This window comes from Poecilia formosa, unplaced genomic scaffold, assembly GCF_000485575.1.
Source record: "Poecilia formosa unplaced genomic scaffold, Poecilia_formosa-5.1.2 Scaffold618, whole genome shotgun sequence".
NCBI classification, from domain to species: domain Eukaryota; kingdom Metazoa; phylum Chordata; class Actinopteri; order Cyprinodontiformes; family Poeciliidae; genus Poecilia; species Poecilia formosa.
The window spans coordinates 108,496-119,559 of record NW_006800557.1 but is presented as its reverse complement, the minus strand read 5'-3'; the positions used below and the strand labels follow the sequence as shown (position 1 = coordinate 119,559).

Here is an 11,064-nt window from a genome sequence, read left to right as displayed (position 1 = left end):
AAAAACATGTCAACAAGTTAAACCCTGTTCATGTTTACTTTGACTCCATTTACTGACACTGGGATGTTATCAGTTATTGTTTGTTGATACAAATTTAATAATACCAACTTATATCAACACCCACCTGCAGTTTGACCAATCAGATGATTCATCGTAGCGTTTTGTGTTTCCAGCTCATGAATGACTTTGTTGAACCTGCTTGTGATTCTGTGGTCCAGTTCAGTTTTCTGGTTGTGTAGTTTGGTGCTAATAGCTTGAATTACAGGTTAAGTAAGTTAAAGCCTTTGAACTATGAATATTTTCATTAATCTCAAATAATATTAAGTTTGAAATTACCTTCAGTGTTTTTCTCAATCACATCTAGTTTTTCTTCAAGGTCCACCTTGGTGACATTCAGCTGACCTTCCAGTTGTACCTCAAGGTCGTGGGCCTTAGAGTTGAGGTGGGACAGTTCATCCTTGTACGTGTTCAGCAGCGTGTTCATGTTCTCAAAAGCAACTTCAGTTTTTGTCTCCAGACTTTCAAGCTTGGCCTTTTTTTCTGTTAGCTTCTTCTCGGTTATATCCAGTCTCTGCTCGATTTCACTGAAGTTTCCCCCGACTCTTTCTTGGTGGTTCTCCAGTTTGTTGACATCCCTCCTTAGACTCTGAATGGCAGAACTTTGACTTTCGGTAGCTCTGGTCAACTCTGCAAGGCTGTTGTTTAGAGTCCTTTCCAATCTCATAAGCATGGCGTTGTTGCTTTCCACCGACATTTTCAGCTGTGAAACAGTTTTTCTGAGGCTCTCCTGTCCTTCATAGATGTATTTAATATTCTCATAATTGGAGCACACTGTCGGAGTCTGTGTCGTTACTTTTGGCACCGGGTCGCAAGTCCGAATATATGGGAGTTGAGAATTTGCAAGTCTGAACAAAACGGCTAGAAAAAACACCTTGATGGCCATTTTCAGTGTCCAGACAGCGTCGCCGCTGCTTGCTGTGTGGTTCCTGCCAAAGAAATAGACACAACTTTCAACAGGCTCCTCCTTTTAAGTGTAAAAGTTCCCCTGAAGGAAAGTCCCACGTTATCTTTTTATCTGTAAAACACACGAGGAAATGTCTTGATTTTTTTTTTCCCTTACTAATTAGAAAATGTTTTGTGCGTCTTTCAACATTCTTCATAGCTGCCACTCTGGCTCCACCTGCTTTGGCTTGTAAGATGGAGAATTTCTATGATTGAATGAGGATAAATGAGAAGTACTGCTAAAACTGATACAACACATGCATATGATAATGAGTTTAGGTAAAGAAAGACTCATATAGCAACAGACATGAATCTGTTCATTCTAACTGGCCTGCTCTGAAGATGCAAAAGAATACAAAATAAAAAATGTAACAACATTTTTTAACCAGAAAATTTTAATCATTTTTTATTGTAAAATCTAATCAACTATTTAATCATTATTATAAAACTTAAGTTTAAAAATTAATTAATTGAAATGTATTTTTTATTTTTTTGCTTTCCATGCTTATTTTTCTGATTGGCTAGTTGTCAAATTCATCAAGCTGCTCAAGCTAGCGTAGCGTGTCCCACTAAAATCAGAAGGTATAAGGTGGCATTTGTGTTAAGTAAATATAATCATTATTGAATAGAGAATAAAAGTGAGGAAAAACACTCCAAAAGTTTATGTGTTTTACATATTTAGTATCATTGTCTGTGAGTTTACAAAGGGGGTTCTTTAAGGACAATGTCTGGGTTAGGCATAAATGCAGTTACTAAAATCCCTGGAAGTCAATACAAAGTTCTCAGTTTGTTTCGCTTTATCTCCATGTCTTACAAATTAAAAAAAAAAAAAAAAAAAAAAAAGATACAGGAAATTGGACCTACAGTGATGTCTTGGTCAGGTTTTCTTTTACGATAATTTGCCAGTCATGACGGTAACCATTAAAGGTCACTGCTGTGATATTTTTGAATAGTGCTTTTTTAAGCTCTTGACGGCAGACTGGCTGTCTGGTGTATAGACTGCAACTATTGTTTTAAAATGTCATCAGAAAGATCTTATTTCTGACTTACATCCTGGTTTTAGGTAAACTTGAAGAATTGGTGTGAAACAAAAGCCTATTGTTGAGGAAGATGGTCACAAATATTGATTCACCTCTTTTGACGCCTAAAAGATTCGCTGCTATGGCTGCAACATCTGTACACTCAGTTGAACAACATCGTAGATCTAGAGGAAGAGAGCCCACTGCGGTTACCGCTCTCATCCGCTGATATCATTGCTGAAGGATGAGGCCAGATAGATAATAATGTTAAGTGTGAAGTGAGAAAATCTACTGCTGCCAACAAAATGACATCAAAATGCAACTAAATTTCACATATTTTCTTAAGAGTGGGACAACTTAAGAAGGAAGCCCTTTTTTTTTAGCAATGTTAATCAAAACTATTTTAACAAAATTAAAAAAAAGAAAAATGCAGTGTCTGGTTAAAAGAAAAATAATTAGTTTAAACCGTAGTTGTGTTATAGTAGATATGATAATCTGTAGACCTAGTATGAATTGCTGTTTTTATCTCATCGCAGGGTTTACTGTGTCTTAAAACGTTTTACTACAGCGTCTCAATTGAGCAAAGTGGGAGTGGCACGACACCCCCCTCTTGTGGTCATAGATTGGTATTACAAGAAGGAGAAAATCATTTTCATTTTTCGACGTGAGTGGAACTCAAAAACAAAGCATTTGCAACGTTATTACAACCAGGCCTGTCGCAATAAACAAATCAGTTAATTGTATATTAAATCAAATCAGTTATAATTGAGATCAATTATAACTGCATCTTTTGTGAAGGACAATAATTGATGTTATTTGTTGTATTTGTTGTTTTATTCATTTTGGATAATTAAAATGTCTTCACTTTTAAATGTTCATTAGAATTTGAAGTTTATTGGTCTTTGAGAATGTGTTTTTGCATTACTACATCATTACCCTTAAATCGCTTGAAAATGGTCTCAAAACAACAATAATATTGTTTCCCCCAATAACTTTTGGGGAAATTTATCATCCAACAGAATTTATTGTAGCAGGCCTAATTACAACCCACATTACATACATTATAAAAACTCAACTGATGAAAGCAGACTTTACAGAATTTATTTCAGCAAAACGCTCAAATGTCTGTACCTATAAATCATAGTGTTTTGACACATTTGTCATAAGACAGCACAGAATAAACTTTGATGCACTGTTAAAAATACCTTTATTTAATAACCTATTCATTACAATACACAGGGACCACAACGTCTATAGTCAGTTTGAAAACTTTACAAGTTTCAGCAGTAGTGCATTATTTTCATTATTGGATGCACATAATAGTCAACTTTATCTTGTGAAATGGAAGCTGTGGTCAATAAAACTGACAAATTTGTGTAGTTTGAGATGATTTACTTAGATTTTAGGATGTTCACTTGAACACTTCAATACTTGAACGTTGAGTTTCTCCTTACAAAAATTCTGTTTCAGGTACCAGAAATCAAAAGTCCAACACATTGTAAAAAATGATTTGTTCCTGAAAGATTATGTCTGAAATCTCTGATATGCTGACAAAATTTTACATACGTAAATGTTGTGGCAAACGCAGCACACATGCTCGTATTTCATTGTTGGGCCCTGGCATTTGTCCCATGTTCTCCCATTTCTGTGTGGTGTTGTCATAGCGATGGACCATATTAGTGTCACTGAAGTCCTCCTGGCTGTAGCCACCCAACACATAAAACTTTCCCTCCAAAACTGCACTCCCAGCCCCGACGTGTGGCACTTGCAGAGATGTAAACGCGGTCCAGGAGTTGGTGGCTGGACTGTACATTTCACAGGCGAGCTGGTCAATAACAGTCATATTATCATTTGTGGTGATTCCTCCTGCTACATACAGGTGTTCTCCCAGGTGCTCCATGCTGTGATGAGCTCGAGGGTTGCTCATGCTTGTCAGGAAGGTGCTTCCTGTCTCCGGGTGATACAGGAACATAGATGCAACACACAACTGGTCAGTGTTTTGTCCTCCTGAGATAAAGATCTGCCCTTTGAAAACCTTTGCTACGTGCCCACCCAACGGTAGATCCAAGGGGCAGGCAAATCTGAAAGGGAAGAGACTGATGTAAGCAAGGGCCTAGCCACATTCATGAAATTTAAACTGCTAAAGATGTTTTTAGCAACAAATCCATATGTGTTGATGTGGTCAAAGACATAAAGATAAAAGAATGCTGTGGAACTATGCACATGGCAGTAAACATTTTTCTTTCTAGATTACCTCCAGGAGTTTGTAGTGGGGCAGTAGCATTCAACAGTGTCCATATGATCACTTTCACAGTATCCACCAACAGCGTATAATCGTCCATCCAGTACAACCACTGAAAAAGAGGATCTCTTCTCTTGCATCTCACACAGGGACTCCCAGCTGTTTTGAAGTGGGTCGTACCTACAAGTGGAGTGCAGAGATAAATATAGATGTTAAAATTGTAATACATAACATATCTGTCTCCTGTCTTTGTCATATTGCCTTCCCTCACCTATAAACAGAGTTAAAGATGTCACCATTGCCGTAATATTTTTTGCCTCCAAGAATGTACAGTTGTCCATTGAGCACAGCAACTTCATGACTGAACCTTGGTGAAGCTGGCATTTCTCCCAATCTTCTCCACTCAATGGCCTTGTTTGTCCCTGTTAGACTTCTTACAGAATTTCCAAACCAAACATCTCTGCTGACGCTGCGGCTGCACAGGTCTTCAGAGATCTGGTCGCCCCCAATCAATACAAGACTCTCTTTGGGCAGATAGATACGGCATTGGCTCTTTTGCGGAGTCTGGTTGCAGCAGAAGTCTTCAGATATGTTTTTATATACCTCTGTCAAGATGTGATTGCACCAAATGTTCTGTGATTGGACCTCTTTGAATTCCTTAAATGTCATCAGGGAAAACTGTACCTTTCTCATTAACTCATCAGCAAGTCTAATCCTTCGACTGGGCTTTGCTTGAATCCATGATAGCACAGCATTAAACACAACAAGCTCAGATGAAACACAGAGTGAGTTACTATTCAGGTACTTCAGGAGCTGTTTGGCTGGCAGGTCCTTGAACTTGGAGGTGCAGGCCACCTCTTGGAACTGCCGAAGGACAAAATCATCTGCAGCTTCAAGAAGGTGTGCCATTTCATAGGCTTCAGCAAAAGATACCACGTCAAGGCAAGTGTGGGCATTTATTTCTTGCTGAAGGAAGCGAAAGCACAAGGACAGGGCAGGTTGATACTGGAGCTGAAGAGAAAGTCCAGCGATCTCAAAGACACCCGTCCAGTTGAGGGGAAGAGCCCCATTGTAGGAGCTGCCAATAAGAACTTCTAGATCTGAGGCCAAGAGGAATGGAAGACTCACATGAGACTGAAGGGACTCTTTCATACCCAACGTAAACATCCCACGGAAGTAGTCACTACTGACAGCCAGGATAACTCTGTGAACTGAAGAGAAGAAGGTGATGAGCATTAAATATGAATGTTAACTCTGTTGGTACTGTTCAGGCTTACGCTAGTTTCTAAAGGTAGACTCAGTTGGTTAATGGATGTAAAATTGTGGAAACAACTGTATATGCCAACAACTCAAGTTTATTGATCTTAAAATTATAGTTGTCAATTTATCCATTGTGCAACTGTAGACCTTAGTGCAATTTAGCTTACTTTTGTAGGGTAAAGAAATTTTTTAGTCTAGCTGCGCAAATAGATAAAATAATAGTCCTCAGATGCTGGTGATCTCTAGCCTCATAGGTTGGATATTCCTCTAGTTCACCATGGCTGAATTATCTAAAAGAAGCAATGGCAGGTTGAGGGGGGTACAATATAACCCTTTTGAAAGAAGGATATTGAGCACAGTCACATCTATATCTGTAGAACAGTGGTCTATGAAGACTGATCGAGTACTTACCAAGAACTGATCCACCAATTGCTTCCAACCAGACATCACAACCAACTCTGTGCATCCACAACTGTTTGATAGACTCTAGATTGATGCTCATTTGTTCTGCAGCAGAGAGTTTTACCCTTTTATTGTCTTTGCAAAGTAATGTGGGTTTCTCTCTGTACAGGTGACACAGGGCCAAAACTCGAGGGGAGCCCATTGCTCGAGCAGCAACTTGTATCTGATCAACATTTTGCACATTCAAACATGATATGAGTCCAGTGTACGCAAACTCCACAACGGCCTCTAATCCGACACAATCCACTTCTGGACCAAGAGACACTGACCACCCATGGCCTCCAGAACTAGCATGAGCAGGTTTACCTTCAGTCACTCTGATGTTTTCTGCTTTTCTCTCATTCAGTTTTATCCAGATGAGTGAGCTGACAGCAGCCAGGACTGTGGAGTGGACACATATGCTCCCGCCATCCTCTGTGTTCAGTGTAAGGTCAGTCAGAATAAAAGCATCCTTGAACTCTTTCAAGGCAAGGAAAACGGTTGTAGGGTAATCATCTTTATAGTACATCTTTACAAAACCTTCCTCTTCCTTCTCATCCTCATCAAGTGGATCTTCAGATACCTCACCATTTGCATCATCTTCTTGGAGATTTCCAACATCATTTTCAGTCTCTTCTCGAGTTTTCCAAGATTCTGTCATTTTGCTACATGTCAATGTCTCACTTCCATCTTTGCTGCTTTCCAGAGTTTTTTCTCGATTAATATCCCTGTGAGTTCTCTGTGATTTGTTTTTAAAATATTTTAGTTCATCTTGATCCTGCTTCTCAGTATTCTGATAATCTTCACTGAAAACTGATTGCAATGAATCTAAAACTGTGCCATCATGTTCACATTTCACATCTTTTTGTTTGCCGTTTTCTTCATTTTGCTGAAAACGCTGAAGCTGAGTTCCATTTATCTGCTTTCTGAGGTCACAGGTGTCATTTTGTTCTCGCTTTAGATGCGTGATCTCCTCACTTTCATCACCATGCTCTCCGTCCATCATCCTCTCCTTCTCCTCTGGCTTCTTTAACCTCTCTTCTCTCAAGTCATCAATTATGTGACTCTCATCTTCTTTCCTTACCTGTTTCTCTTCGTCTTCATCAACCTCCTCACACTCCATAACCTCCCACTCTGTATCATCTTTTGTATTTGTTTCAGCAATCTCCTCATCTTCCTTTCTTTTCGAGTGATCATTTTTATCTTCCTTCTCTTTTTCAGGTTCCCCTACTTCCCTGCTCTCTTCTTCTTCATTTACCTTTATACAGCTGCTGGCATCCTTACCGTCCTCCTCCGCCTCATCCTCCTTTTCCTCAACTCTCACTTCAGTCATAGCCTGGTGGCATATCCTCCCCCTCCACTGTTTTCTCCTGCTCTCTTCCACCTCTCTGTTCCATTCCATCGACTCTTTCTGGAGGCACTGATTAGCTTTGTTCTGTCTCCCTGTACTCTCTTCTAATAACTTTAATTAGCTGATGCTTTTTAGGCCTCTGGATGCTCAAGGACTGTGGATCTCTTACTGTTTGAAGTTTTTGAGGAAAAGTTCTGACACAGGTGCAGGTCATGGATGTCCAAGTTATAGCCCACAGGATGTTGCTTTGCTTCTCATCCCCTAAGCAGCAGTGTTATATGTTTGCTCCAATCCCACCCCTCTCTCTCCAGCTGCATGGAAACATTCAAGGAGCACAAGTTCCCACAGTTCCTCTTATAACCAAGGTGCCACATATATACAGTGTAACATAAGTAGGTAAAATTCTCAGCTGGTTGTCTGTTGTCACGTTCAGGCTGAACAGTTTTGAAAGCGGTTCATGCACAAGTTCTTTTGGACATATGTTTTACAGCGACTCTTCAAGTATTTTATCATTGCGTTCCCAAATGGATTCCACATTCCAACCTGTGACTGTCCTTACCAAGTGCCAGACCTTCAGTTCACCCTATGTAGCTCAATTCAAAGTAAGACACAATGGGCTGATTCGTCCACTCTAGTCTTGGCAAGCATCTTTACTCTTGCGCCATGAAAATACCCAGAGGGTCAACAGAGGCATCAAGTTTCTCCTTCATGTCCAAGCACTGTGGAATTTGGGTCACAGATCTCGAGGCACAACTGAATGAAGGAGGCCAAAAGGGCAACGAAAAACACACACAGCACCTGCTGGCTCATTCACTTTGACGTTGACTGTGAGTCTAAACAGGTGGGCGACACTGTAAACTAGACTTGTTTGATGGCATCAGAACTTGAAAGTACTGTTTCCTGTCTTTGAAGTGGACAAAAATACAGAACGGATTCCTCCTGGTCATTATTTGTGGAGTGAAAATAGTCTCAAAATATCTGTGTGTGTGTGTAAAAAGATTTGTGCGTGCGTAAAAAAAAATTGTGCGTGTGTAATACTGGATTTGTAAACTTTAAAAATAAAATAAACTTTCTCCTAGGCCTATAAATGTTGAAAAAGTACACACAAATCAGCTGGTACACACACACACAAAACTGCATTTACACACAGATCCGGTTACAAGTGCACACATATTTTTGAGACTCATTTCACGCTTCGAGGAAACTCCCAGATTTGTGTGTAGATGGTGCGTTTACATGCTAGTAAAAGCTGGGTCATCTGAGTTTTGCTGTGAGTCTAGTGACTTTATCCTCTGACGTTTCTCACTGTGCTTGTGCCGAAGTGGCAAATACATTAGTTCAGTGGAAAACAGTATATCTCAGCACTTCCTTATAATATCCTAAAATTGTTTAGAGACATACTGTCCATTTTTGAGCAGTACAGGAGACTAAGTGGTCTGAATAACGACCACTGGGTGGCGGAATGGCAAACCCAGAAGCAAGACGGAGTGTTGTTGCCCTCTTTGGTGTCAAAAGTTGAAATACTTGATACTTGGTAGAGTGAAGTTTTGCTGCTCACTCTGTTGCTGTGTCACATTTAAAGTCGTGATCTAGATGGACATTACAGACAGGTCGTCCTTCACACTGGTTGATGTGGATTCAGGTTGTTCCTTTCTTCTCGCCCCTCTCCTCCACTTTGTCTCGGCGTTGCTGCAGTGAAATCCTCCCCCGTCTCTCTCCTCCGGCTTCCTGTCAGTCCAACTGGTTCTGGCGTTGGATCTTTGGGTTGTCCAGATCGTCCCTCAGGAAATGTCCATGTTGTCCACAGATGAAACAAGTGTCAACAGTTCAGAGTCGTCTTCTCTCACAGCTCCGAAGCACGTTTAGCTTTTCTTCCTCCACGCTGATACTGGACAGCAGACCAGCCGAGGTTGTTAAAACTCAGTCTCACACAGTTTTCAGCCCAAATGCCCAACAGGAGACTGGCAGTTGTCCCCTGGGGGTGATGGAGGTCTTCTTTGTCTTCTTGATTCTCCAGATATTCTCGATAATTTTCATTGACTGGTTTTGTAGGAGGGACATCATCTGGTCCATGGGAGGACAGGTTTGAGGACTTGAGGTCAGAGGTCAGATGCACCGCGCGAGGCTCAGACAGAGGGAAAGAGAAAAAGCAAATAGAAATCGATTAGGGTTTGTTTTGTCATTTTCCTTGTTGATTTCTATACATATACATGTATATTTATGAATCTTATCTTAACCTTTTATGTGATCATATAGTTTTAATAATTTATTATTCATCCAGTATTATGGCTCCTGTTTGTGGAAAAGTTTGTCAGAAAAACCTGAGGGCTAATTGTTGGTACAACTCTTAGAGCTGATTTGGAGAAGGCCTGGAAGGTGAAGACCACAGAGGTGCCTGTGGTCATCGGGGCTTTATTTATGAAGCACTTTATACACCAATAAATTGATTAAAAGCAGAAGAAAACTGACCAACAGTAGAAGGGTTAAGAACATGACAGAACCGAGCTGCAGCGCGTGCTTTAGCTTTAGCACAGGACAGTGTTATCTCAAACAAAACAGCCATAAGGTCTGAAAATAATGAGTCACCAATCACTAAATTACAAACTGGTAGATCATAAGATAAAACCAGATCAAGACTGTGACCATGCTCATGGGTAGCACCAGTCACAGACTGCACAAAATTAAAAGAATCAATAACATTAAGAAATGATTGAGCCATAGGTAAAGTAGGACAACAGACATAAATATTAAAATCATCAACAAAGAGAACTCGGTCATACCTTGGCATGATATCAGCCAGGAAATCAGAAAAGTCATTAATAAAGGGTTTTTTTTTTTTTGTACTTTAGCGGCCGATAGACTGCTGCACACAGCACAGTGTGAGAGCTGCCAAGTTCAAATAGGCTTACCTCAAAGCTAATCCCATAGCAGTTGTTTTACTGCTTACAAGTAAAACAACTTTTAAAAACAGTCACTATTCCTCCACTGGACCCCGACATCCTTGCAGCATCAAAATAGCCGCAGTTCCACGGTTCAAGTTCATTAAAAATGCTGGAGTTACCCAAACCACTTGTCCATGATTCTGTTATAAATAAAACATCCAATCAATGAGAGGAAAAGAAATCCCCAATGACCAAAGTTTTATTTGTCAGCGACCTGGCATTTGCCAAACCGATCCTGGCAGAAATCGGCGGGTCTACACCATCAGCTGGCGTAGAGGCCGAAGGTAGCTAGGATTCACCCTGCGACTACAGGGCCGAGGAGCGCAGGGGCCCTCGGGGCAGTCACCCCCAAACTGGAGCAGTGGCTAAAACAGGATCCCAGGAACAGCATCAGTCATCTCAGTCCAGAAATGTACAGTTCTGGCACAGCCAAGATACTGCGGCTCCCAGGTTTCTGGTAGAGGACCCGAGCTCAGAGGATGAAAGAGTCCACCTACGGAAGGGTGAGAAGGGAATTTTTTTATAAATATACACTTTGTCTGAGTATCTTCAAGTAGGTTTGATTTTAACTAGTGTTTCACCTTGCAGTAAACTACATTATTTTTTTCTTATGTGCACAACTATCAAACATTTCCCAAATACAATGTGACCCCAACACTGAAACTGTGAGTTTCTGTAACAGTATATGTTGAGTAACTGAGGGACATAACATGAACATACAATATTTAGGGCTCTCTAACAAGCACCATGATGTGCAGAAGTGCTCACATCCCATAACTATTTCTAGCATTTGCAATGCTGCAGCCA

The 11,064-nt window shown here is 40.4% G+C and overlaps 2 protein-coding genes and 1 long non-coding RNA gene across 3 annotated transcripts in view; 1 reads left to right on the top strand and 2 right to left on the bottom strand.

Moving 5' to 3' along the window:
- Positions 1–98: 98 nt before the first annotated feature.
- Positions 99–1,423, bottom strand: LOC107834422 (SWI5-dependent HO expression protein 3-like). The gene is made up of 2 exons (XM_016665774.1): positions 337–1,423; positions 99–253 (listed from the first exon to the last, which is right to left on the bottom strand). The coding sequence occupies exons 1-2, from the start codon at positions 941–943 to the stop codon at positions 114–116; spliced, it is 747 nt and encodes a 248-aa protein (XP_016521260.1). The 5' UTR covers positions 944–1,423; the 3' UTR covers positions 99–113.
- A 1,516-nt stretch (positions 1,424–2,939) lies between these two features.
- On the bottom strand, positions 2,940–8,339 carry LOC103130251 (kelch-like protein 33). Its single transcript, XM_016665767.1, has 4 exons — positions 5,935–8,339; positions 4,535–5,474; positions 4,276–4,443; positions 2,940–4,102 (listed from the first exon to the last, which is right to left on the bottom strand). Exons 1-4 carry the CDS (start codon positions 7,364–7,366, stop codon positions 3,580–3,582), a joined length of 3,063 nt encoding a protein of 1,020 aa, XP_016521253.1. The 5' UTR covers positions 7,367–8,339; the 3' UTR covers positions 2,940–3,579.
- Positions 8,340–8,792: 453 nt separating this feature from the next.
- The window catches only part of LOC107834424 (uncharacterized), a 13,435-nt gene continuing 11,163 nt past the window's right edge, over positions 8,793–11,064 (top strand). Inside the window, exon 1 of the long non-coding RNA XR_001660217.1 lies at positions 8,793–9,282. This is a non-coding gene — a long non-coding RNA (uncharacterized LOC107834424). The remainder of the gene's footprint in view (positions 9,283–11,064) is intronic.